This window comes from Grampus griseus, assembly GCF_964374135.1.
Source record: "Grampus griseus genome assembly, chromosome: 8".
Lineage (NCBI taxonomy): Eukaryota > Metazoa > Chordata > Mammalia > Artiodactyla > Delphinidae > Grampus > Grampus griseus.
Window position 1 is genome coordinate 96,633,603 of NC_139002.1, and position 27,886 is coordinate 96,661,488.

Here is a 27,886-nt window from a genome sequence, read left to right on the forward strand (position 1 = left end):
TAGCTGCGGCATGAGGGATCTAGTTCCCTGACCGAGGATGGAACCTGGGCCCCCTGCCTTGGGAGCGTGGAGTCTGAGGCACTGGACCACCAGGGAAGTCCCCTCACCTTCTTCACCTATAAAAGTAAAAATATTTTTGTATTTATACCTGTCTCACTTCAGGGTGTATTAAAGTTTCTTGAGAAACCCTACAGACAATGGAATTAAATGGCTATTAATAGAGGGAAAAGGATATGGAGAAGGGGGATTAAAAAGCTAAGATGAAGCCAGGGATGCAGTTAGTTTGTGAAATGCACCCCCATGAGACCCTGTTGCAAGAGGTGGGCCCCAGCAAACTCATCTCTGAGCTTCCTGACAGCCCAAGTAAAGAAGGAAAGGCAGTGAGCTATAAAATCCAGAGTGTCCATTAGATAGAAAATAGATAGAAAATAGATAGAAATTCCACCTCTGGGAATTCCCTGGCGGTCCAGTGGTTAAGGCTCCATGCTTCCACTGCAGGGGGCACAGGTTCGATCCCTGGTGGGGGAACTAAGATCCTGCATGCTGCCCGGCACAGGCAAAAAAAAAATAGACCCACCTCTCGGAAGCAGCCAGCGTTTCTGGGCCCTGAAGTCAAAGAAAAAGTTCTCACCTGGGCCTTCCAAAAAAGGGCAAGTGGGGAGGGGAGGGTGTGTGCAGCAAGGGTGATACTATCTCCTAGGCCTTTCTGTGTTTGAAATAAAATAAAATGCCTGACGGTGACCCTCAGAGTGGGCTGCTATGGTAGGTGCTTCAAATGCGCCCACTTCCTTTTTCCTACTCAGTCCTCCATCTTCTCCCAGGTAAGAGTATCTGTGAGATCTCTCATGCACTCGAGCAGTCAGCTATTTAATCATTCAGCAAACACTTACTGAACACCTACTATGTGCCGGGCTCCGGATCAGGCAAACATCCGAATCACCCTAAACCTAGCTAGTATCTTCCCCGCTGTCCCCAGATTCTTAGTCTCAGAAGCCCTCTCCCTCCCCCTGCCACCCACCCTTTTGGGTCTCAGGGCTCTGCCTCCTCCCAAGTGTGCCCGTAAACCCCAGGGCACCCCGCTCCTGTGGCTTCCCCCTCATTCCCCACATAGCTTCAGGCTGTTCCCTCCGACCACCACATTCATGGAGCTCAGCCACGTGCAAAAGCACAATTAATATTCCACTCAGTCTCCCCCAGCCCAGCTGCCTATTGGAAGAAGATGGAAACCAGATTTGCAGCCGCACGCTCTGGCATGGATGTGCACAGGGGGGTGGGCCTGCTCTTCGGTGTGAACCGTCACTCTCTCCTCCAGAGGATTGCACATGGGCACGGATGGCAGGAGCCCCACATGTAGGTCCACACCTCCAGACACGGGATCATCCACCCAGCGGCATGTGTGCGCACAGTCACACCACCACAGGCAGCACACTCAGTTCCTGGCCAAATTGATGCCCAGAGAACACATGGGCTCCTCACACACAAGGCCTATATTTGCTTTCTGGGCAGAGGGAGACAGAATCATAGCGGTTCAGAGCTGGTAGGATGGAATTTCAGAGACTATGCTATCCAAAACCCTCCTTTGACTGGGAAGAATCTGAGGCCCTGGCTTAACCTGGGTGGCGATCAGTCCCCGCTGAAGTGAACCGTGCCTGGTTGCATTTTAGCAAAGCCTTTGATTTAAACGCCTGATGCTGCCTCTCCGCTTCCTGGTGACGGGCCGTTCAGCCTCACCAGCCTTGGAGGTTGGGGAAACCGAGGCTACGGGGTAGGGTGGGGGTAGATCTACAGTGCAGTAGATCACAGGCAGAGTCAAGCCTCTGACTTTCCATGCCCCTGCCCTTCCCACAGTTCCAGCTCTGCAGCCCTAAGTGAAGCAGGATTGGCAGGGGAGTGTCCCCGACAACATGGGGGCTCACTGAGGCAAGAGGAAAGACTAGCCTTATTGACTTTCCTCCCTTGACTGTAGACTCAGAGAGCGAGGGAGATGGAAGACATAGTATGCCTGAGTGTATGTCTTAGGGGTTGGAGCCAGCAGCCTGGGTTATAGAGGCATCTAGAAGCAGAGTTGGTGCAGGTGATTCGAGGTGGAAGAAAGAAGGGTGAGATCAGAGCAGGGCCGAGAGCAAAGCAGGAAGCGGGTGGAGCTGTTCCCCAGGCAGCAGGCAGACCGAGGGCCAAGGGGTGGGCCTGCCTCCAGTCCAAAGATGGGACAGTAGAGCAGAAATTCAGGGAAAGAGAAGCTAAAATAATTACCAGGAAAAGGAGCTGGAAGGGAAACAAGTGTTTTTTTAGTCCTTAAGGAACTTCAGTCTTCAGAGAATTTGGAGAGGGAAAAAAATCTATCTTTAAGGCCCTTCTCCAAGGCAGAGTGGCTGGTGATTCACTCGCTGCTGAGGAAGGCCCTGGAAGGCCCTCCCCTCAGCGCCTGCCTCTCCCTAGTGAGCAAACCCAGTTCATCTGGGGTGAGTGGAAAGGGCCCTGGGTGAGGAGCCTGGAGGCCCGGATTTCAGTCCTATCTCTGTCTCATTGAAGCTGGCTGACCTGAGGAAAGCCTCTCATGGCTCGAGGCCTCGGTTTCCTGCAAAATAAAGGAGTGGTAAGTCATATAAACTCTCTGAGGCTCGGTTTTCTCCTCTGCAGACCGGGGATGATAATAATATCATGTTTCATCGAATCTAAGATGTCATCGATTGTCCGATACACCATTTTTTTTGTACTGTACGCTAAGAAGGAAGAAACACTGTCCATTCAAGTATAACATACTACCGATTAGAAGACACATTCTGATTTCAGAGGTGTAAGTGTGCATCTCAGCATCAGTGAGTATGATATTTATCTCACAAGCTTGTTCCAAGCGTTAAACGAGGTAATATAAGTCAAGTATTTAGTGCCTGGCACAAAGCAAGTTCTCAATAAATGTCAGGTATTTTTATGGTTCCGGGGGGAGCGGGGAAGGAACCACAGGCCAAGGGGATGGAGAAGAGTGAGAGCTTGGGGCCTGAGGCCCACCCCCGCCCTCTTGGCAGGGTGCAACCCCAGGGACTCCACTTCTAGCCCTGTGGGGGGTACAGGGAGAGCAGCCATGAGGCCCATTTTAGGGAGCCACAAGAGAACAAAGGGCCCCCTTCTGTGCCCCGGAAGTCAGCCTAATCTCCAGGATGAATATGTTTTCATTTCTCAGAAGTTCCTGTTAGAGTGTGCCAAAGCATTTTTTCCTTTACAATCCAGGCAAACAAGGCAGGTTTACTTTGGGCGACCTTCTCACCACCACCCAGAGCCTGCCTGCCAAGTGTAAACACCCAGCCTTGCACCCTCCTGGAGGCTCCAGGATGGAAGCCTGGAAAATCGGAGCTCCAGGCTTCCTAAAGAGGCAGGTCCTTCACCTTACCTCCCCCTATTCCCTGCGCCTCTCTCTCCACCTGACCTCCAGTGTCTGGGACAGGCAGGAAGCTTACCTCTGTCCCTTCCCTCCTGTGCGTCGCTGTGTGGGTTGGAGCATCTTTATGCGTTATGCTTCACAGCTGGAGCCACTGCTGAGAGCACCAACCAGACTTTCCTGAGGCCACAACCAGAGGGGCTACGGTCTGTGAGCTTTTCTTGACCTGGAGTATTTCGGGGTGTTTGCAGCACCAATCTGGGCCTCCTTCCCCCGCCCCTTCAGATGTAGAGAAGGGGCCTGAGGCATCTGGGCCTCAAGCTCAGGACTGGCCTGGGGGAAGTAGACCCTCCCTGTTGGGTCAGAACCCAGACTGCAGACCCGGTGAGCTGTCTACTTTCCTCTGCTGGAAAATCTTTAAGAGATATAGATACCGAAGGGATGACTGCTACAGAAGGCTTCAGGTGGGCCCTCTAATCTGAACAGGCACAATTCTTTTCACTACTTGAATAGAATCAGTGAGACCATAGCGACTGTGTATAGGGCATTGGGGTTTCACATTCATCCTCTCTCTCCCATGTCACTGCCTGCCCCTCCCAGTCTTTCTCTTGCTTTCTCCTCTACTTGCTGTTCCCTCTATCTGGAATGCTTTTCCCTCCATTTTTGCCCCATAAATGACTCCAGTTCTCAGATCACACATCACTTCTTTAGAGAGGGCTTCCTTACCTACTCAATCATATCACACTATTTTATTTCCTTCATAGTCCTATTACTATTTGAAATTATCTTCGTAACATTTTTTTTTTTTTTTTTTTTTTGCCCATTCTTTCCTCATTCACTCTAGAACTTAAGTACTTAATCACGACTGTATCCCCAGGGCCTGGTCTAGGGACTGTTCACAGGTGCTCAATAATACTTGTAGAATGTGTGAACAAACCCCCTGCCATCCTTCTCTACTGTACGTGCCAGGCTCCACACTGCCCATTCCTCTTCTCTCCTCTCCCCGTCCCTTCCCCCCAGGATTTCTCTTGGGACCTCCTGCCTCTCAGACTCCACAGGAGGTGCTGGAACCAGAGTGTCTCCCCAGGATTATTTTCAATGGTTTCCTGGGGTGTTCACCTGGGTAAGAATCAGGAAAGAGAGGACACGCTAATCTTATTTATCTAAAACTGTATAATCTTCCCCAGTCACTTAAGTGGTGCTTATGTCTCTAATTACAGAGCAGGCTGGGAGGAACACAGGCACAATTTCCAGCCAACCTCAGGCAGAGGGGCACTTTTGTTCCTTCTGGGGACCTGCAGGGACTCCAGCTCGGGAGCCAGGACTCCAGACACCTGCAGTCGCAAGCTCACCCACCATGGACTGACTTGTCTGCCCAGCCAGAGATGGCAACCCCCCACGCCCACAAAGGATCAGCTACATTCTCAGTATCTGACTGCTCCCCAGTTGGCCAGAGGTGACACACTTGGGGAAAACTCCCATGGTCTCAGCACCCTAATTCTACCTGGCACTGTTTAGAGAGTGAACTGATTTCTTTTTGGCCCTGCCTAACTTCTCAGAGTTACATTGCTGGTGAACTGGTCCCCAGAGCATGGGCTGTATTCCCAGCTTCTCAAGAGCAAACTCTCCGGGAGGCCCAGGAGCTAATAGTCATATGACAATGTGGAGGGTCAGAACGTCATTCTCCAGAACTATGTCAACTGGATCAGGAGACGGGGGAAAGCCACATGCCTGCCCGCCCGCCCCAGGCAAACAGCTGCTATCTCAGCCTAGCTGTGTGCCCTTTCCCCACCTTGGCACTGAGAGAGCAATTTGGGTGACATCCCTGGCTTAACTGCGATGACATCTCTGCTTCTTAAAGGCTTTTGGTTCCTGAGCTAATTAAAAGCTCCAGACAGGGAGGACACACTTAATCCTATTAATGACTTCTGGGCAGGAACAGTGTGCCCAGCCCGCGGAGGGAGTGACTTTCTGACCACTTGCATTTGTTCAGGTGCCTGGTGATTGTTTATCAGCCCTTTCAAGAGATTAAGCTGTACTCTGGAGCGGGCCACTTAGGTAATGGATCCAGGGGGCCTGGGAGTGTCCTGTGACCAGGGAGCATGCAGCCAGCCTACATCTTGGCTCACGCAGAGCCCATGACTACTGTTCTCCAACTTCTTGCTCTTCAGAAACACTAGGGGTACTCGATGATTGATGAGAAGAGGGGTCCTTACCTCATCTCTCCTGTCCCCCCAGCACTTTCACACACAGGAAAGCTGGATACAGTCCTCGCCCTGAGGGATCTCAGAGTCCAGTGGGTTTATAGACACATGAGCAAACAATGACAATACTGTATTAGACTCAGCACATGGAGGTAAGCACACAATGCCCTGTGGGTGTATAGTGATGGTAACTGCTTCAGCCTGGGGGTCAGGGAAGGCTTCCTGGAGGAGGAGACCTGAAAATCTTCCCATTGAAAGGAGATTTGTTGAGGGGCCCAAGAGATGGAATTCCCTGACTTTGGATTTGGTTCAGGCCCTAGCATAAGCCTGGAAGAATAGAAATAACTCAGCTCCCTCGTGAGCTTATGGGAGTGTGGTTGGCAAAGCCTTGAGATGCTGAGGTTCAAGGAACACAGTTATTGGCTCTAGGACAATTTTGCTTCAAGCCCCTATCTTTTCAGAGAAAAAAGATTGGCAAGACTAGCTCGCAGCTGTCTCTTTAAAAGAGGAGGGACGATTCCTCAGGCCGCTCCTTCTCCTCATTAATATGAAATTATCGTGAATATTGATGTGGAGGAGTGGCGCCTCAGCCAGCTGGGCTAACCAGCCAAGGGGTTCCCGGTTTCACAGAGAGGAAAAGTGACAGAAGCCGTGCAGACGGAGACGCAGAGAGAGCGGAGCGCCCGGCAGTCACCCAGTCTCGGGGGAGCGCTCAGCTCCCCCGCCCCCGGCTCCCACCCAGTCCGGGGGGCTCCTCAAGCCCTCAGCCCCACTCCCGGGCTCCCCATGGAAGCCAGCTGTGCCCCCGGAGGAGCGGGAGGAGGAGGAGTCGGCTAAATGCCCGCGGTGCGCCCGGGGCCCCTGAGCCCAGCCAGCTCTGCGCCGCTGCCCTAAGGCCTCCGCGCCCCCCGCGCCCCCTACCCGGGGCCGCGCAGCCTCTGCCCGCCCCTCCCCCGGGGCTCTGCCCGGGACCTGCCCCCCGCCCGCTTGCCAGCGCTCGGGCCGGAGCTCTGGGCCGGGCGCGCCGCCGCCCTGGAGTGAGGGAAGCCCAGCCGAAGGGGGTCTCCGGAGCCTGCCGCGATGGACGCCGTCTTGGAGCCCTTCCCGGCCGACAGGCTGTTCCCCGGATCCAGCTTCCTGGACTTGGGGGATCTGAACGAGTCTGATTTCCTCAACAATGCGGTAAGATGAAGAGTCTGTGTTTTCCTTCCACCACTCCTTACTCCTCTTCGCGGTGCACCTGGGGCCCCCTGAAGGACTGGACTACACAGCACTGGGCAGAAGTGGGGGAGGGGGCTCGGTGCAGGGTCCCCTTGAGAGACACGTGCTTAGAGCTCTGAGATTTGGTGACTAGATCCCTCGACACCTCCCTAGACCCCGAACCTGGAGCCTCTGAGCTTGCGCCCGTGCACGGTCCTCCTGGAGGCTCCGTCCATGGATACATTGGCCTCGGCCTTCTAGGGGAGGGGAAAGTCGAGGCGTCGGGCCATCGGATCCACTGATACGACCTCAAGAAACAGCAATTCTGCCCCCCCCCCAAGTCTTCTAATCGTCCTCCACCCACCCTGGGGTTCCGGGACCAGACTGGGCGCAAATTGGCGGCGCCCTTTCCTGCGCCCCCTTTAAGACCTCGGTGGCTCTGCGTCTGGTTCTCCGCTGGGGGGCGCACAGGGGAGTGTTCGAGGGCCAGAGACCAGACGCCCCTTGGGGGGCCAGAGGCCGACCCGGGTTTTGAGCCAGACCCGGAAATATGGGGTGCTGCCCTGGCCTCCCCAGGAAGTCAGGCCAGAGATCCCCCAGGGAGGGACCTCAACTGGTCAGGGCAGCACGGGGTGATCGCTCAGAAGGAGGGAGGTCTTTCTCTAGGTCTGTTTCTCTGTCCCTTATGTCTCCCTGACTGTCTCTCTCTCCCTGTGGCTTCGTGACTGTCTCTGTCTCCGGGCTTGTCCTTCTCTTTCTCTTCCCCTCCCTCCCTAAGGAAACGTGGCTTCTTTCTTCTTCCCTCCCTCCCTCTCTCAGGCTCAGCCCTAAGGCCCTGGGGGGCGGGGGGGATGGGCTCGGTAATGGGAGAAAATCTTTGGGTTCAGAAGGGCCTGCCGGGTTGAAATGTGGGCTGCTTGGGGGATCTGGGGGGATTCCCCCACCCCATGCAGTGACCTGCCAGTCTCTCCCTCTTCCCCTCCTCCCCCCCCCCAGCACACACACACACAAACACACACACACAAACACACACACACACCCCCAGTGATCATCTCAAGGGTCTCTATTTGCTGGCCTCTAACTCCTGGGACTAAGATAAACCTGGCAGACAAGAGCCAAGTGCACTGAGACTTAAAGGACTGGGCATCTTGGACTTCCACCTAAACTGTTCCAGGCTGCTGGTGGGGAACAAATCCAGGGACAGGAACCTGAGTCAGGGAGGCATGGGGTGAGAGGTCTCCCGGTCCTCCATTAGGCGGTAGATCCAGGTCACCCTGCTCTCTAGGAAGGCCCCTGGTTCCAGTCAGAGAGAGCACACTTCTGCAGACAAGCCGAGGGGAAGAGGGGAGAGGGCTTGAACCAGCAGTGGGGAGACCTGGGTTCTAGTCCTGCCTCTGCTTCTGCCTCTCCCTGTGAGCCTGGGCCATGCAACCAGCTTTCCTCCCTGGTCCTGTTTCCGTGTCTGTAAAATGGGAAGAGGTTGGATCATTCTTTCTAAGGATGGTCTGGCACAGATCCTAGGAATGAAGTAGCAGGGATCTGGGGTTCCATACGCCCCTCCCGGAGTTGGTAACAGGTACTGGTCAGAGGGAGGGAGTTTGCTGCAGCGCGTACCTTTATGGGCAGAGCCCCCCTGTGAGGTTCCCTCAGCCCTCAGCAGCTCTGAGTTGGACTTTCTTCTGAATGAACTCTGCCGCCTACAGCCTCTTCCTGCTGCTCCATTCAGCCTTGCATCCCCAGCTGCTCATCTGGGCCTTGGTCCAGCACAGGAAAGGAGGCATGATCATGATCAGACAGTGGTATCCAGTACTGGGCCTGGGGAGGGAAAGCCCTGCTGGGAAAGCTCCTTATCTCAGGCCTAAGCAAGGCCAGGTGAGGCAGGGGGAGAGGAAAGAATTTCTAAGAGGAAAGAAAACTCCTGGGCTGGGAATCAGGAAATTTGGTTCTAGCTGTGCTTCTGCCACCAGCCAGCTGGGCAGTTCAAACAAGTGACTTTTATTCCTGTGGGCCTTGGATTCCTCATCTGAAAAATGGAGATACAGAAGTTTCCCCATAGTGTTATTATAGAGATTTAGTGAGAAAATTAATTAAAGATTAATGCAGGACGATGCCTGCCAGGTAAGTTTCCATAGTTAACATGCTCTGGAGACTAGATGGGGTAGTAGTAAAGAATACTCTGGTAGGAGTTGCTTTGTGACCCTGAGCAGGTCACCTTCCTTCTCTGGCGCCTCCATCGTTTAGATGTCTAAGGTCCCTCCCAGCTGGGACCCCATACCAACCCCATCCCCAACTCCCTCTTCATCCTGCATGAGGACAGGAAAGTGTTTCCAGGGTTAAAGATGGAAAGGGGTGAAGTTTGTGTGCTTCTCAGTCTGGAAAATGGAGGGTAGGTTATTCACTATCCTTCTTAAAAATCCAGATAAAAGCCATAAAGTCACGGTGGAAACCGTGTGTGCTCTATTACTCTGTACAAAAGGCAAAAATCAAAAAGGATGCTTACCCTGAACACAACTGTGTAAGAAATATGCAATCGCTTGGACAGAGACAGGAGAATGAGTTGCATACTTTGCATAAGCCATGTGTGCTTAGAGGTGGCCAGGGGTGCTGTATTTTTCCTTCTGTGAGAATACCTTCATCCTATTGCAATCTTGTCTATGTGATTCTCAGAGACATCCCTCGGAAGGAGCTGCCCTTCCTGCCAGATGAGGGTGCTTCTCCTCCCATCCCCTCCCCACTCTCCCACAGTTCCTGATGTGGCCTCCCTAGAGCCGTCTTCCCTTGGACCCTGTGACCCCTCAGCCCCTGGGCAGGTATGAGAGAGGGCCTGGCGCTCAGAGAACTGGGATAAAGGACCAGAGGGAGAACAGGTCATGTCTCCAGAGAGAGACACTAGGTCCGTCCTCCGGCTCAGGGGAAAGGATGACTCTGGTTTCTTTAGAGGGAAATGGCTTTGGATCCCAGAGAAGCCCCATCTGGGAGGGTGTGGGGAGGAGGAGAAGGAGGAAGAGGAGTTCTGTTGTCTCAGAGGGGCACAGCAGGAAGCTGCAAGGATGTTTGCCCAGCACACTCATTCACCTCCCAGCAGCTGGTGAGGCCAGGTGTGGGAATGACAAGGACCGGGGGCCAGCCCAGGGGAAGGGGGGTGGTGAGGGCTAAACCTGATCACTGCTCCCCAGGCCCCCAGCCTGGCTTCTCCTGAGCTGAGTAGGGAAGCAGAGAACCACTACCATTACTATTTCCACCACCCCAGCCTTTGGGGGATTTAGGGAGATTAGAGAAGTATGTGCATTTGGGTGTTCCTATGTCTGTGTGTGGGCCTTTAACAGCCCTTAAAAGGGGAGGGGTGCGAGCGCATGTGCCTGTGTTTCTCTTTAAATTCTCACCAACAGGAAAGAGGACCCAAGGGCCAAGGCACTCTGGTCTCCAGGTAGAATCCACTACAAAAGAACTAATAGAGAAAAACTAATGGAGGAGCCCAAATCTCAGCGCTCCCCTTCAGGAAGGGAGATCGCCCCGGACACCTCCTTCTCCTCTAAAACACTGTTTGTTTTGGGCAGCTTTTTATTTTGGTTTTGCTCCCCCCACTAGGATGTGAGCTCCTTGAGGGCAGGCGTTTAACTGTCTTGTTCACTGCTGAGTGCCCAGTACAGTGCTTGGCACAGAGGAGGCTTCAACCAACCATTGCTGAATGAATCCTTTTTCCCTAACCCTCAGGCCAGCCCCACATTTTTTAAGGAAGAGGAAAAAGGATGCTCTCTACTCCCAGCCATCAGGGTACTGCGGCCCACACTGTCTCTGAAATTCAGGAAGGTTTCCAATGAGTTATCATTGCCTTGAGTCATCCCTACCCTTGGCACAGACCCCCACAACCCCTGGTGTAGGATAGTCTACAGCTGACAGATGCACAGCAGATTTTGAACTTGTGGCTTAGGCTTCACCCTGAGCACCAGTTGGCTCTAGGGCTTCCATCTTCCCCAGTTTCCCCTTGTCCAGTTTGCGGGGACTCCTGGATCCACACTCACCCAGCTTAAAACTAAGTCTTTTCTAGTCCTGCCGCGGGGCCTTTGCACATGCTATCCCTGACATCTAGAATGCTTTCCAGTTCTCTCCATCTCATCTTACTCAGTTCAAAGGAAGCCTCGTTAGAGAAGCCTCCCCAACCACCTCAAGTGGGACCCCTTATTGTTTTGTTTCAGTCCGTTGTTGTTGTAGTTGTTGTTGTTTTGGCCGTGCCGCACAGCATGTGGGATCTCAGTTCCCTGACCAGGGATTAAATCCTATGCCCTCTGCAGTGGAAGCACGGAGCCTTAACCACTGGACCGCCAGGGAAGTCCCTGTTTCAGTCCTTTGATTTCTTCGTAGCTCGTATCTCAATTTGCTGTTATTTTATCAGCTTATTATCCACTTCCTCTGTGAGAAAGCAAGTTCCCTAAGAACAGAGGCCATGTCAGTTGTGTTCACTGCCATAAACCTAGCACAGTACTGTGGCACAAAATAGGCGTTTAGTATAGTAAAACTCAACCATAAAACAATAAGCTGAGTCCAAAATTTTCAATCATACAAAATGTGGAGTTATGTTATTGTAGAATCAATGAAAAGTGGTATTTTTCAGTTGGTCTGTACTATCACAAAAAGCACAAAAGTAAAGATTGTGAAACCTTAGTGCATATGCAGCAAACCAAGCTGAGGAAGTTCCAGAGGAGCACGAGGCAGTCACTTCTTTACCAGCCCCACAAAGATAAGAGCTTTTCCCACCTTTATTTGAGATGGGTCCCAGACATAGGACAGAAGCCAAGTTTTGGTCACATTGTAGTGTACTTTGCTCTATTTCAAGGGTCTACTGTATTTGTAGAGAAAATGACTTCAGACTCCCTTATAGGCAGTCCCTATAAGGGAAGGGGAGACTGTTTTTAAGAAGACAGGCCTGAGTGTTCAAGAAGTGTACTGATAATTCCAGAAGGGGCCCTGGATTCTCAGGTTCTGGCCTAGCCAGCCCTGAGGGTGATGCGGACTGGGTCCCACAAAAATGCTGCCTGTGTCCCCATCTGCTGTGAAGTCCCTCCGGCTTACCTGGACCAGCTGGGAATTCACTTGGTTATTTTTCAATACATACATCCGTCCTTTAACAACTGGGAACTAAAGGAGCGCCAGTGTTGGTCACTGTTAAGAATGACCTCCAGCCACTCACAGCCAAATGAGAGAGACAGAGAGGGAAGCAGACAGAGCAGCACCGCGGGGTGCCATGATGCAGCAGAGCATGATGGGAGCCCAAAGAGGAGCCTCCAGCCGGGCTGGAGATCATGGAAGGTTCTCAGAGGAGGTGACCTCCCCACCCTCCCTCTCCAATATCACCATCCCTATAGGCAAAGGAGTTATTGGAAGGTATTTCGGCAGGGAGGACTGGGGCCGTGTCCCTTTTACTGAGCCTGTTATATAAGCATCACTGGCCCCTGTGCAGATGAGAAAACTGACACTTACAGAGGAGGGGACATCTAAATGCTGTTCTCGGGACAGGGTCCCATGGAGTCAAGGAAGAGAAATCACCATCTTCTCTCCCGCTCTTGTTCTGGTTTGGACTTTGCCCTCCAGGGCAGGAACGTTTGGGATCTCAGATATCAGAGGGGCTCCGCCGTCACGCTCACTCACTCCCATCCTTAGGGCACCATGGATGCCTAGAGCTTTAAGGGCAGAGCCAGCACGTTGCCTGGCCTGTCAGAGGAGAGACCACACATCCCATCCCCTGCCCTCTCCTCATCCTCACTCTAGGATGCCACTCCCCGGCCCACCTGGGAACTTGGACCTTTGCTCTCTGCAGTTTCCAGGACTCCCCAGGAGGGTCTGTTTCTGTCTGGCCTGGCCACTGTGCCAGGACAGGGGAGGACGAAGGCCAGCCCCGCTTTGTGTCTTCCCTTCCCCATACAATGTGCCTCCTGCAAGTCCTGGTACCAAAGCCCTCTCAGAGCATCCCTCTGTGGGACCTGGCTTGCTCTTGAACCTCCCTCAAGAAACCAGCTCCAGATGCTGGAGAACAGGCTGTTCTTCTGGAAGTCTCAGCGCTCCAGGGGGCAGGATGGAGGAAGAAGATTTGGGTGGAGTTAAGTCAAGACCATGAGCATTGCTCTGGCTGGAACACGAAGTAACCCGCTTCAGCAGGCAGAGCAAATGGTAGAACTGGGGAGCAGGACTGGGCAGAAGGTAGGCATGAGGATGTCTGGTTCTGGGGAAGCTGGGAGGGGCAAGAAACAGCCCAGAACTCTGACCATCAGAGAAAATAGATCAAGGGTGATTTCCTTGGAATGTCAAAATCCTGATCCTTATGAACTGGACATACCACATCATGAGCGAGGCCAACTTGACAGCTGGAGGAATATTGGGCTTCTCTGCTGCCAGGCTGAAGGTGCCTCTTCTCCCAACTCTCCCGGGACAGAGCCCTCACTGCAGCTTCCTTGGCCCTTGGCCCAGGAGCCATTTCACCCATCACAGAGAGGCTGACACATCTGGGCTGGGCTGTGTGGTCTGACAGAACAGCTGGACAGCAGCAGCTGTCCCCCTCTTCTTCTTCCAAAAGAATAACAAAAATGAAAGCAGCAGTGGAGTAAGGCAGGCTCTTCAGGCCCTCATGGAGAGCCAGGAGGCAGTTTGAAAGCAGCAACTGAGGGGACTTGCTGGGGAGGCAGACAGGCCCAAGCCTTTTCCCATGTGTTCCCTGCTGCCTAGAATGTTCTCACCTCTCCTCACCTCAGCTCCCTAACTCTCTGTGTGACCTTGGGCAAATCACTTCCCCTTGGTTTCCTCATTGCTGAACTAGACTGAGAGTTCTTTGAGGGCAGGGAGTGTCAGGCAATTGTTTTTATCTATTCACTAGCTATAGCTATAGTGACTGGGTGCTCAGGAAATGTTTATTTATTGAATAGATGGAAGGAAGGAATGAGAAGCGGTGATGGATGGATGAACGAGTGGGTGGATGGGTAATGGGAGAAAGGACACTCCCACACTTCAGCTTTGATGGTACTTTTCTTTTTTTAGGTGGATTTTATTTATCAAGTAGCGACTCTTAACCTAAATCCTACATCTACCTTTCACTCTATCATGATGGCCTTTTCTTTTTTCTTTTTTTTAAATTTTTATTGTAGTTGATTTACAATGTTGTGCTAGTTTCAGGTGTACAACAAAGTGAATCAGTCATATATATATATATATCTCCATTCTTTTTCAGATTCTTTTCCCATATAGGTTATTACAGAATATTGAGTAGAGTTCCCGGTGCTATACAGTATGTCCTTGTTAGTTATCTGTTTTATATATAGTAGTGTGTATATGTTAATCCCAATCTCCTAATTATGGTGGCCTTTTCTATTATGAAATATATCATGCACATAAGAGAATATATATAATGCATGTATATGAATTACAAAGTGTAATAAAATGGATACCTGGGTACTCACTACCCAGCTAAAGAAATCGACCCAGCTCTCAATATCCTGGGCTCTCAAAGTTGCATGAGCTTGGGGAAAAGTTGAGCTGTAGACTCTAAATCCATTCCACTCTGGGCAGATTCTGAACAGAAATTCTCCTGAGACCTGGTGTCTATTCCCAGACCCCACCTTACCAGACAGCAAGTCCACAGGTCAGAAGGCAGATACCCCGACAAGCGCTGGGGAGCCAAGCCATACCTGAGGTGGTGTGGGGTGACCATTAGTGGTTGGTTTTAGCCCTGCCCAGACCTGGGAGCAAATCCTGGCTCTCATCATTTGTCATCTGTGTGGGCTTGGACAGGTGCCTTAACCTCTCTGAGCTTATTTTCCTCATCCATTAAGTAAGGATGACTGTAGCACACAGGGTTCTTACAAGGACTCAGACAACTCTTGCAAAGAGCCTAGCACAGTGCATGGCACACAGCAAGCCCTCTATAAACAGTAGTTGTTGCTGCTGTTTTCATTCTGATTGTTGCTGTCGCTGCCCAAAAGGACAGTCCTCAGCATTGGACTGCCCTTGGAGGAATGTCCCATCTTCATCCCTTTGTTGACCCCTAACCATAGGGATTTTATTTGCCTACCTGTTGGACCTCTCTGGAGCTGAAAGGCTGTTTTCTTTGGGTAAAGGCAAAAGACCCCAGGCCTCTTCTCAGGGCTATGTCTTTCTGGGCATCAGGAGAGGGATGGCCAGGGATGAGTAAATCTGGGGCCCCATGTGAGGACCCAGTGCCTGGAATGGGGGACCATATTTTGTATCTGGCCCTAGGTGCTGGGATGGGACAGCAGGAAATCGATCATTATTCCTTCAACATCCAGTGTTGTCATGTGTGCTTAAGAGCACAAGCTCTGCAATCAGAGCTTGGGTTCAAATCCTGGCTCAGCCACTTGCTAACTGAATAAACTGGGTAAGCTACTTAACTTCTCTGTGCCTCAGTTTCCTTAACCATTCAATGGCAGTACTAATAGTACCTACCTGATCTTCTGAAACTTAAGTCAGGTACTGCATGGAAGGAACTAGAACAGTGCCTGGCATATAAATATTAGCTATTATTGTTATTAGGTATACTGTAGGCCAGTCCCTGTGTGAAGCCCTGCAGAGGGTTCAAGGATGAAATCCATCCTATATCCTACCCTCAAGGTGGTTAAAGTTTAGAAGGAGAGATGGGTCCCATTGTGGATAATTAGAGTTCAAGGCATCATATTAACCAGTGGCTGATGAATGCTACAGTGGTATAAGATGGAGAGGACTCCTCCAGTTGGGTGATCAAGGAAGGCTTCCTGGCGGAAACAGCACTGAGTTGGGCCTTAAAGGCTGATAGGAGTTAGAATGAGGAGATAAAAGGCAAAGGCCTTCCAGGCACAGGGAATGGTACCAGCAAAGGCCCTGCAGCCATGGAGCTTACAGCAGGTTTAAGGAACTGGGAGCAGTCATCCAATGAGGCTGGAGGGAAAGGAAAGATGAGGGGTTCCAGCTATAGTGGAAAGTTGAGATCAATTTGTGACAAACCTTGAATGCTGTGCTTAGGAGCTGAGAGTTTTTTCAGCAGGCAGAAGGGAGCCAGTGATAGTTCTCAATGATAGTTCTGAGCTGGACAGGGCAGTGGTCCCAGCTCCCCTGAACCGTGTCAGTGCTAGGAGGTCTAGAGTCCATTAGGGCATCCCAGCTGTCAGCCTGTCTGGATGATCACGGCCTCTCCCCCAAGACAGCATTGTGGGCTCCTCTCTGTGCCCGGAGCAGGCCGAGGCAGCAACTGACCCCAGGTCCCTTCTCTCCTCTGATTTCTACCCCCTGCCCTGATGTCACTCTCACACTGGCCAGGAGCACCAGTTCCCTTCTGGCTCTCTCATCCCCAGCACTTGGGGCCAGGCTGGCCTGGGGAGGCCCAAGGCAACTCCACCCTTGCGGAGACACAAGCTGTCCCTCTTTGGGGCTGAGAGCTCCAGTCTGAACCATGTCGTGCCTCCTGGCCCAACCCCAAGACCCTAATGGGGTTCCCTCACACTCTCAGGACCCTCCAGTATCAGGCAAAGCACGTCCCCATTGATCCCAGCGGCCTAGAAGGATCTGAGCCCTCCTTCTGAGCCCAGCCCAGCTTGGCACCTCCTCTCCTTGGCCCTCCCACCCATCAACTGGGACAAGATACCCAAAGCCCCTTTCATCATCCTCCCGGAGAAGAGGCCCAACCCTGCCCTCTACCACCCCAAAGCCTTCACCCCTTTCTCTCCCAGGGCTGCAAACCAGTTCCACATTTGCGATCTGGCAGGCACTATCTGCTCAGAACTTTCCCCTCCCAGTTAGCTCAGGCTTCCATCTCCCCGCCCCCGCACCCTTCATAGTCAGACCAGGGGGTCTGCAGAAGGGGAAGGGCTCTTGCCTCTGGTGACCCCTTCAGAGGTCTGAGAGGCAGCTGGACTGTGGCAAGGAACCAGAGGGACAGTGGACACGAGGCTCTCCCAGGGAGAGATGAAAGAGGAAGGGTAGGAGGCGGGGCAGAGGCAGAACTTGAGCAAGCATATGAGGGGATGAGGGCTTGGGGGTGGTGAGGGAAGGAGTGAGGTGGTTCCCAGCTCAGCACATTCCTGAGACATCTGGACGTGCTGGAAGGGCCCCAGCTGGCCTGCATGGCTGTGGCTCCAGCTTCTCTGCTCTGTGATGTCAGGACCCAGCATTTCCCCCTCCTCTCATAGTCCCGCTGGCCTGGGGTCCACCTTGGGGCTGAGGTGGACCCTCAGCCTGGGGTCTCCTCCCTGGACCTCTCACCTCCAGTAAGCAAGAAGCCCCTAGGGCAGTGGAGGAAATGCCTGAGTCAGAGGAGGGCCCGGGCCTGATGCAGGAGGCAGCCATGGAAGACCCAGGGGTTTGTCCATGCGACTGACTCAAGGAGATTCCTCCTTTGGGCTGGTGCCTGCCCCCTCCCTTCTCCTTGGAAGGGAGATGGAGACAGAGGAAAGACTCTGGGAATGGCTGCTTACCTTGAGCTGTGTGATCCTGGGCAAGTCCATTCCTTCCCTTGGCTCTCAGTTTTCCTCTCTGTAATAATAATGATAATAATAATAATAGCTACATTTGAAAAGAGCCTTCTATGTGTCTTGCATTGTACAAAGCACTTTACAAATGTTGTCTCATTTAACCCTCACAGCAACCTCACAGGTGGCGTAGATATAAGTTCCCCTATTTCATAGCTGAGACAGAGGCTCAGAAAGGTTAAGTAACTTGCCCAAGGCTACACAGTAGGCAGCAGAGCCAGGATTAGAACTGGATCTGTCTGCCTCGCTTGCTTATAACCATTGAACTACATTGCTTCTACAAGTAAACGGGGATGGACCTAATGATGCCAGAATTCCTTTCAGCTCTAAAATTGTAATGATTTCTTTTGGCTATCGTGGGGCTCTTCAAGAAGGGCAGGGGCAGGCATTAGTCACACACTGGGTGGGGGAAGGAGGGCAGAGTCAGATGGCTTTGAAGCATCAGATCGGTCAGGAATCTTTGGAGGTCCCCTCCTTGGAGCCCCAGGGAAGTCCAAACCCCAGGGGCTGGAGTCACAGCCTGATCCCCAGCCGAGCCCAGGGGTCCCACACCTTCCCTGAAGGAAGGGAGTAAATAAGGAGAGAGAATGCAACTTCTTCCAAAAATAAAACCTGAGGACAACTCAGACAGGCCCGGGACCGCTGAGGAAGCCAGAGGCCGAATGCTGAGTGCACAGAGGAGAGGGAAGAGGCCAAGGGAATTCCAGCCAGAGCCTGGTGGCAGGCTCCAGCCCAAGAGGGCCTTCCAGCTGGCCAGGGGCCGGAAGAGCAGCTCGGCCGGTTGGCCACTGGGCTTCATTTATCCTCTGGGACCTGGCCTAACCCTGGGGACAGTTCCTCCAGAGCTGAGTTGGGGGCTGTGGTCCCCAGGTACCTGGTCCGGCTGGGGCTTAAGAGCAAAAAGGCCTTGGGAAAGAACAACCCAGAGAATGGGTGCAACGGGCCCCACCAGGGAGGAGCCGAGGGAAGGCATCCAGGCGTATGGAAACTGCCTGGGGCAGAAGCAGGCTGGCAGCAGAGCGGAACTCAGGGCAGTCACTCCTGGAGGCTCAGCTGCAGAAGGAAAGGCCTCAGTCCATTTGCTCACTGGCACATTCCTTCATTCGCCCACTCAGTCACTCAGCAAAGAGCTGAGCACCTACCATGTGCTGGGACCAGTGCTAGGCTTTGGAGACACAGATGAGAATTGGACACAGCGAGACACAGAGGTGACATGGCTGGATCATTTCAAGCTATACTAAGGAAGTTGGAAACTAGCCTAAGGACAGAGGAAGTCATTAGTGGATAGTGAGCAGGGGAGTCACATGGTCATATTTATGTTAGAAGATCCCAAGGTGGAGAATGTTCTGGAGACAGATCAGAGTTCAAGCCTTGCACCTACCTTCATAAATGGGTGGTCACACCACTAGTCAGGAAGCCCTTTGGGAGCAGGAACTGGGCTTTGTTCATCTCTGTATCCACAGGGTTGGGCACACAGTAGGTCCTCAGTAAACACTGAACAAATGCACGAGTGATGAATAAGTGGATGGGACTAGATGCCCTTATTCTCCAGAGGCCCCCAGCGCCAGCCCTGGCACTTAGTCTCCAGTGTCCTGATCTGTCCCACAGGGATCCTCCGGCTACTGCCTATGGACCAACATCTCCAGCAGCCAGACCCTGGGCTGCGGTGCCCTCAGTGGTGCCAGTCACAGCTAATCCCAGCCCTGGGCGGCGGCACTAGCGGCCATCGCTTCCTTCTGCCCAGACAGTACCTGGCACCCACCCCAAGGCTGCGCCACAGCACATGGGCCGCCCGGTCAGAAGATGCCAGGGGCTGGCTGGGAACTTGTAGGCCAGCTCTTCACTTTCCTGAGGGACCTGTGGTCTGGCCAGGGAAGGGCTACCACAGTGTCAGGAGGGGGAACTGGAGAGCCAGACTAACAGGGCTGGGGGCTGCAGAGACCGTGGACCCTGCTCTGCACAGCGGCAGCCTGTGGCGGGCACCAGCCTGCCCTTTCCTCTCCCACTTCTTTTCTCCAGCACACAGGCACGGAAGAGCTCAGTTCCCATGGTACCTCTTCCTCCAGTCCCAGCCCTCACCGTCCCAGCCCCAGGCAAGCCCGGGACTCCCAACGCTCCCTCGCTGGGGGTCACATGACTCAGGCATGTGGCTTGGCACAGTCAGCATTCAGCGCTGTGGTGTTGTGAGATGTTGTGTGTGTTTGTGTGAGAGTGTGCATGCCCACGTCTGTGACCGTGACTGTCTCGGGTAACTGCACGTATGTGTGTGTATGTGCGCACATGGGAGTCTGTGTCTGTCTGATCACATCTGAGGAGTGTTTCCTTGTTGGGTCTGTGTCAGTGCCTGCCAGTGTCAGCCTATGTGAGCCCAGAGAGTGTGTATGTGCATTAGTATCTGTGCCAGGCTGTATAGGGAACAGTCTGAATGTGTCTAAATGTGGGGATCTTATGTTGTGTGGTGTCAGGAAGATGGTGTTTCCCTGTGTAAGAACGAACCTCACAGCCCACGTCTGTGTAGCATGTGCGCACATGCACGCGCGCGCGCGCACACACACACACACACACACACACACACAGGGAAGCGTTTCTGCTTATTTGGACTCGGGCTCTGTGGTGAAGAGTTTGGTAGGGGGAAAATATGAAACCTCAGCAGCCGCCTTCCCCGGGCCTGTGGGGAATGGGGGATGAGAGTGAGGTTGGAGGCTGGAACAATGTGCTTCCCTTCACCCCTGTGCCCTGCCAGGAAGGCTCAGGGAGGGGCTGGCTCCAGGGATGAGGAAAACTGGCTCTGTCCCTTCACAGTCCCCAGAGATGCCAGAGCAGAGGAAAAGAGGCCACTTTCTGACGACTAGTCCACTCCACCCTATGCCTGCCACCCCTGCCTCAGTAGGAACACAGACTCTGTTGGAGAACGGATGGGGCAACAGGCCTAGAGAGGAGACACCACCTGCCCCTGCCCAGGTCTCACAGCACAGATGGATCTTGAACAGGGGCCTCCTGAGTCTGAGTCTAGGGCCTTTTTTCCTTCCTAGGACAGCCTTCCAGTCTAGCTCTGGGAAGATGCCTGGATCTCCCCCTATCCCCAAATGACTGGATGGTGATGCTTCAGGACTAGGAGGACCACTGGGTACCCAGGGGCCCACCTCCCTTCCCCAAGCCCCTCCCTGCTCTCTCTTGACCCTACCCCCCACCCCTCACCGCCACACACAGGGCACAACAGTGACTCAGACTGGTTGCCCTTCAGCTAGAAATGGGGGCAATTTTCTAGTGACCACGAGGCAAGTAACCGTCCCGGAATGTATGGGTCAGTGGAGGGGGGGGGGGCTAACCGGCGGGGGAGGGGAAGGGGAAATGTGAGAGGACTCTCCTCCCATCGCTCCCCAGAGCTCACTCTCTCGGAAGGAATGTCCGGGCTCGGCATTCCCCCCACTCCTTATCCCACAGCTCAGCCTGGACCCACTCCGGCCTCCTCCCTCCTTCCCCCAAACACAGACTGAATCAGCCTGGATTGGGGGAGGGGGAGAAGCCCGGGACGCGGGTGCAGGCGCCGAGGGGTAGGGACCAGAGAGAAAGGGGCGCTCTCAGGCTGCGGCAGGTGGGGAAACCTCTTTCCCACACACACCCTCAGGTGACAGCCGCGTCCCCAGAGCTTTTCCTTCTCTCTGCATCGACCCCCAGGGAGGAATTAGAGGAGGGGAACTGAGAGGAGCCTCAGACGGCGCTATTACCGCCCTGGAGTGTCCCACCTCCCCCTACCTGGGACAGAGACTCCCGTTGCCCCATCAATGCGCCCAAGGTAGGATTATTCGAGGAGGGAAGGAAGTCGCTGAGCTGGAAGAGCCGCGAAGGAATTTAAGAATTGGGGCCTGGCCTCCCCTCTGTCTTCACTTCCTCGGGCTCCCGGTGCAGGGTCGAGGCCACGCAGCTGATAAGGGTCTTAGGGCACCACAGAACTGCCAGGCGCACCTGAAAGCTTAAAGGGGCCATTTCTGCCTCTGCCTCAGGTGCAGAAAGGGACACAAGACAAACACACTCTAACCTTAACGCAGCTCGCGCTTTCGGCGGAGGCCGCGAGCCCTCCCCCGCGCGAGCAGTGCCCTCGTCCCGCCCCCTCCCCGCGGCTCCAGCGGCGGGTGTCTCGCAGCCTCCTCCCATTGGCCACGACCTCCGCAGATCCGACCAATGAGCATGCTGGGTTGCGGCGCGGGGCGGCCCCCCGCGCGCCGGCGTTAGCCTCTCTTGGGCCACGCGGGGCCGACTGGAGACTCTCCTTTAAACTTAAAGGGTCGGCGACTGAGACCCGGCTCCGGGAGGAGATGCTGCGGAGGGGGAGGGGTGCGCGGGGCTGCGAGCCCGAGAGCTCGGGACCTGTCCTCCAAGAGAGGGGAGCCGGCGCCGGCTGCGCGTGGCAGCCGGGAAGGAGCTTACATTGGCAAGACTGTTGGAAAAAGTCTTCAACAAGGAGGGAAACAAATCATAATATTTCCTTCTCTGGCTTCCCACCCCAGTTGCTTGGAAAGGCAACCCCGGTAGAACGCTCACCCCCAGTAGAACCCTATCCCCCTCAGAACGTTGACTCGCTGCCCCAATCGTTTTCCATCAGGTAGTCTGAAACCTGAACTTTTTGTGTGTGAACTGGAGAAAGAGCTGGGTGTGGTTTTGGGGGGGTAGGAGAAGGGACAAGGGGCCTTGCTCAAGCTGAGGAGGCCTGAGATCTCCAGAGGGGGCTTTCCAGGGCTGGGGGGAGGGTGGGTACAGAGGAAGAAAAGAGGACAGGAAGGAGAAGTTGCTCCACATTCCTGTGCAGCCCCAGAGCTGCGGATAACCTCTCCCTCAGCATCACCAATTCACTGTGTGACCCTGGTAGGTCCCTCTCTGGACTTCAGTTTCCTCATTAGCAAGTGGGGAGAGGGGGCATGGACCATGGGCTTTCTCAGGTCCCTTCTGCCTCTAAATTGATGGTATAAACCAGCCATAACTGGGCTGCTCTGAGGGGCCAGACACCAGATAGAAATAGGGCTCAAAGCTCTCTAAAGGGAGGCCCTCTGGCACGCTCGCATGAGCAGGAGGTGGGCCTGGGGATGATGGGACATCCCACCGTTGCCCCCAGAGGTCCACCCAGCACACAGGGAAGCCCTGAGCAAGGAGGACTGGGTTCTCTGAGTGTCCCCCACCCCCAATCCGCCTGCCCCTTGGCCGCCCTCCCCTTCCACTTGGCTCCCACCCTCTGGAAGCTCTGTCCTGCTGGGCCTTTGCTGCTGTCTCCAGCAGGTGGGGTGGGACTGCTCACAAAGCAGGGACCAACTGATCTCCCTCAGCAGGTGCCTGCAGGCACCCCAAAAGGGGTCTCCGAGACGGACCTGGCTCATCTGCCTGGAATCTTTTAGGGACCCCGGCCCAGACTGGAGGAAGCTTCTCTCCTCTCCCAGGCCCGGGGAAAGGGCTTGGCAAACCCTTATCGCCTGAGAAGCAGCTGCCGCAGAAATACCTTAGCAGCTGACTCACTAGGCTCTTCACAACCCCCTCCCACTGGGCCTCACACCAGGCCTTTCAGAGACCCTGAGAGAGAGAGAGAGAAAGACAGAGACAGAGACAGAGACAGAGGGAGAGAGAGGGCGCCCCCAGGTGGGCTGACCCAGACTCTGCTGAGGGTGTAGCTAGCACAGTCCAGACTGTGGCCGGCTAGGTGGCTGGGGGACATTGCACACTGTAAATGGCCTTTGGCTGAGATCACAGTCTTGGAGACTTGTTCAGCCTCTGACTTCCTGGTACTGCCTCACCCCAGGCACTGATGGGACGAATGACATACTGATGGCGTTGCCCTCTGGGGTACAAGGCGCTGTCCCTCCACCAATAGCTGTTGAGTGTCTATCCTGGGCCAGGGGATGGGACCCAGCAGGTAAACAAGTCCAGACCCTACTACCTCAGGGAGTTCACAGTCTGACAGGCAGGCAATTCCCGATGAGGGGAACGTCTGCTGCCATTGGGGGAGGACTGGGGTGTGACTGTGGTTGTGGATGCTTCCCTGCTTTCCTTGGCTCCCCGAGCCTCGGTTTCCCTACCTGTCAAATATAGATACGCAACTTCCTTGTCTCCTTGGGTAATTGTAAGGATTAGATAAGACAATGTGTATGAAAGCACTTCAGAAAGTTAAAACCACAAGAAAAGTGTAGGATAGGGATGGTAAGTTCTGACAAGCCGGGGAGAGGAGAGAATACTTAAGACGATGGGTTTCTGAACTCATTTTATCATGGATTCTCTGATCCATGCTTTGTTTGGGGGGAGGACCAAGCCTCCTCCCTGCATTGGCTCCAGGCTCCATTCACCTCAGGCCCAGAGTTAGGCTTTTGATAATAACAATGGCTAACAGTTATTGAGCACTCACCGCATTCTAGGCCCTGTTCTCAGTGTTACATGTGTTTGCTGTACAGATACATACGTATGTTATTTGTATACATGTGTTATATGTATTTCCTCATTTTATCCTCATAATCCTATGAGGGTAGCATTAAGCACCTAACAAATATTTGATCCTCATTACAACACTGTGAGGTAGGAACTATTATTTCCCCCTTACAGATGAGGAAACTGAGACCCAGAGAAGTGAAGTAAACTTAGCAAGGAGTGAGCTAGGAGTCAAAAGCAAGCTTATCTGCAGAGCTTGGGCTCATCCCCTGCCCCCCACACACAGATGCTCATGTGGCTCTGAATCTTATTCTCAGACAGAGGGCTTTTCTGCTCATCCCTTCCAGACTAGGACAGGCTCCAAGTATTCCAGGCCAGAAAGCCAACAACTCCGGACTCCAGAAGTCAGCCCTTACCCACTCTCCAGGTGGGACCCCAGGGCCAGAAGCAAAGCCCCAGCAAATTCATTCAGTCAGTAAAAAATGAATGAACAGGGAGCTCCCCTGGCGGTTCAGTGGTTAAGACTCTGTACTTCCATTGCAGGGGGTGCAGGTTCAATCCCTGGTCAGGGAACTAAGATCCTACATACTGTGTGGCGCGGCCAGCAAAAAAAAAAAGAATGAACAACATTTCCTTACATATTTATAATTCTTTAGAGAGAAAAAACAAGCACCTCCTATGTGCCAGCCACTGGATGCTTTACTAATAAGAGGTTTGTTGAGTAGCTACTATGTACCAGGGACTATTCTAAGTGCTTGACATGCATTAACTTGTTTAATCTTCACAATAACCCTAGCAGATAGGAACTATTATCATCCCCACCGTACAAAGGAGGAAATGAAACATAGAGACATTAATCAACTTTCCCAGGATCGTGGAGACCAATATTTTTCAGACTATTTTGTTTCTGAGAAATATATTTGACATCCTTCCCAAGAACACACACACACACACACACACACACACACACACAAAACTGAGATTAAAAAAATCTACCAAGTATTTAACTTCCCTATGTGCACTCTGATATTTTTCTACTCTATTTTGTTCTGTTTTCTTTTTTCTTAAATTCTGGTCGTGACCTACTAAATTGATTTCACAACCCATTAATGAGTCACCACCCACAGTTTGAACGGCACTGAGTCATAGCTAGAAGCATCAGGGCCAGGATTCAAATCCAAATGATATGGCTCTGGAGCCTAATCTCTTGGTATAAAGAATGGCTGGGAAAAGGGAGACACTGGAGGCATGTGGACAAATGGGGACTGTACTAATGAGGGGGGCAGAGTCCTCAATAATCTCACCACCTTGCATTCCAGCAAAAGAGAATACAAAAGTCACTGATATTGCCTTTGGAATGCAAACTTGCTGGCATAGATACACTTAATCTTTAGTACTTAGTCCTCCCGTGAAGGAAGTAGGGTGGACTGAGAAACAGACTTGGGCAATCTAAGTGATTTGACCAAGGTCACAGAGCCAGCACTAAAGCCCTGTGTCCTATCACCTGGATTCTTTCACACCATCCAGGACTCACCCTTGAGGATACTGACAGAGAGGCTAGAGACGGTGGTGGAGGTGGTGGTGGCAGTAATGTGATGATGGGGTGACAGTAGTGATAGAAATGATAATAGTTGGTATGATGATGTGGGCTGGGGAGAAGTTGGTGGTGGTGGTGGTGGTATTAATGATGGAGGGAAGAGTAATGGGGAGGTTGTGGGGACAGTGGTGGTGGTGGCAGGGCTGGTGGCACCACCAGAGCAGCATCTGCGCCCCCTTTCCAGTGTGAGCTGACTCCCTCCTCTCCCCTCCCCCTTTGCTAGCACTTCCCTGAGCACCTGGACCACTTTGCAGAGAACATGGAGGACTTCTCCAACGACCTGTTCAGCAGTTTCTTTGATGACCCCGTGCTGGACGAGAAGAGCCCTCTACTGGACATGGAACTGGACTCCCCCACGCCGGGCATCCAGGCCGAGCACAGCTACTCCCTGAGCGGTGACTCGGCACCTCAGAGCCCCATTGTGCCCATCAAGATGGAGGATACCACCCAAGGTAAGAAGGGGTGGCGGGGCCCAGGGTACCAGACCCGAGAGGGACACCAGACCCAGAGGAGGGACACCAGACCCAGAGGAAGGACACCAGACCCGAGGAGCCCCCCGCCTTTTTGTTCTTCCGCAAGTCAGACCCAGAAGGGCATTTCTCAAGAGGGTCTTTGGCTGACTTAGGTCAGTGATGTGCAAAGGGTGGGTCCCAGACCAGGGGCAGCACCTGGGAACTTGTTAGAAATGCAGATTTTCAGGTCCCACCCAGACCTGCTGGATCAGAAACCCTGTGGGGAGGATCCAGCCTTCCAGGTGATTCTGATGCATGCTTAGGTCTGGGAACCAGCCTTAGAGGGAACAGCTGGGGGGGAGGGGAGGATTAAACAATAAATGTGGACAAGTCACCCAGACTCTAGAAACTTACCACCTCCTCACACTGTGATGTCCTCTGAGATGTTACCTGGGCGAAACACCTGCACCCTATTTTTTTTTTTTTTTTTTTGCCACATCACACGGATCTCAGGATCTCAGTTCCCCGACCAGGGATCGAACCCGGGCCCCGGCAGTGAAAGCCCGGAATCCTAACCACTAGGCCACCAGGGAACTCCCCTGCACCCTACTTTTATTGCCAAAGGTAGGGTTCTCTAAAGCTCTCCTCTCCCCCACCTCCCTCCCTTTTAAGCAAAGTGCCCTTTGAGTTCTTCCTATCAGGTGATCAACATTTGAGAACTCCAGACTGTGCCCCACCTAGAAATGGTCTCTTTGGGCTCCATCATATTTGGACATATGTCTTAGCCTTGATAAGCCTCAGTTTCTTCATCTACAAATGGGAATAACAATAAACATTTCTATAGCACTCTCCAGTTCACAAAGTACCTTCGTGTTATTATCTCATTTGTCTCTCACAACTCACAGGTGAGGTCAGAATCACTTTTATCATACTCCCCATTTGTCTGATAAGGAAAATGAGACTTCGGGAAAGCTGAGTTATTTAGGTTACGCACACAGAAAATGCAGAGCAGGGACTTGGGAGCAAGCAGGCCCCCTGATTCTAAACCTCACACCCATGCCACCCACCACACTTGCCGGCATTAAGGGGCGCTAAAGGATACTGGCTTTGGTGTGCATCCCGGCGCCTCAACCGGCTGCTGTGTGATCTTTAACAAGTTGCTTAACCTCTCTGGACCTCGGTTTCCTCAATTACAAAATGACGACACTAGGTATCTTGAGAATTCTGGCCAGGATTAAAAATATATATATGAAAAGTACCCAGCTCAGTCAGTGCCCAGCACATTTCATATGTGTGTGTGTGTGTGTGTGTGTGTGTGTGTATATGTATATATATATATATATATAATTAGCGACTATTTCCTTATGTATATAAAAGTCCTATTAAAACTATCGTGTCTAGAACCATGAACAGGGCTCTTATTCCTCTTTCCCTTTGGAGGACAATGGTCTTGAGTGAGTACTTTAATCTTCTCAACTATTAAATGGGCAGAAGAGCAGTGCCCGCCGCCAGGGTTGGTGGGAGAAATACACAAATTCATATGCAGCAGGAGCTTAGAATTAGACTCAGTGCAAGAAGTGTGAGCTGCCTCTGAGGGTCTTTGCGATTCCCCAGGGGCAGAGACGGGACTTTGTACCCGGCCCCCATCCAGCCGCTTGAGGGCAGGGACACCTTCTGGGGCTTTAAGTGGCTCCAGGGCTCGTGGCTGTGGAGGTCTCAACTTCCCTGTGTGCCCTGGCCTCAGCCCAGCCTCTGGAGGTCACCTCGATGGGGTGTCAGGCCCCAGCCTGGGGAAGGGTAGCATGTGGGGTGGACAGCCTCCCAGCCCGGCAATTCTTCACCACCCCAAGTCTATTTTTAGAGCAGGTTGTCTGTGGGTCCTTTGCAGGGGGCAGCTTCCCGGAGGCCAGCGGGCTGGCCCTGTAATTTGGGAAGATTGTGGGTGTTCTTGGAGCCCAGGGGCAGCCTGCAGCCCAGAACTGAGGCCCTCAGCCTCCCAGCAGGGTGGGGCCTAGCCTCTGAGGTGGGATCAGGCAGCTGCTGACCCCTCTCCCCACCCACAGTGGGTTCCAAAGGCTAGAGTCCCCTCTAGCCCACCCATGCTGGCTCCTCAGACCTCTGCCTCACCAGAGCCAGGTGCTGGGACCAAC

At 53.1% G+C, this 27,886-nt stretch overlaps 1 protein-coding gene across 1 annotated transcript in view; it reads left to right on the forward strand.

The window, feature by feature from the left end:
- The first annotated feature begins 6,603 nt into the window (after positions 1 to 6,603).
- CREB3L1 (cAMP responsive element binding protein 3 like 1) overlaps positions 6,604 to 27,886 on the forward strand; it is a 34,644-nt gene continuing 13,361 nt past the window's right edge. Inside the window, exons 1-2 of the mRNA XM_082659962.1 lie at positions 6,604 to 6,762; positions 25,508 to 25,736. Coding sequence (XP_082516088.1) covers positions 6,661 to 6,762; positions 25,508 to 25,736 — 331 coding nt within the window. The 5' untranslated portion in view covers positions 6,604 to 6,660. The remainder of the gene's footprint in view (positions 6,763 to 25,507; positions 25,737 to 27,886) is intronic.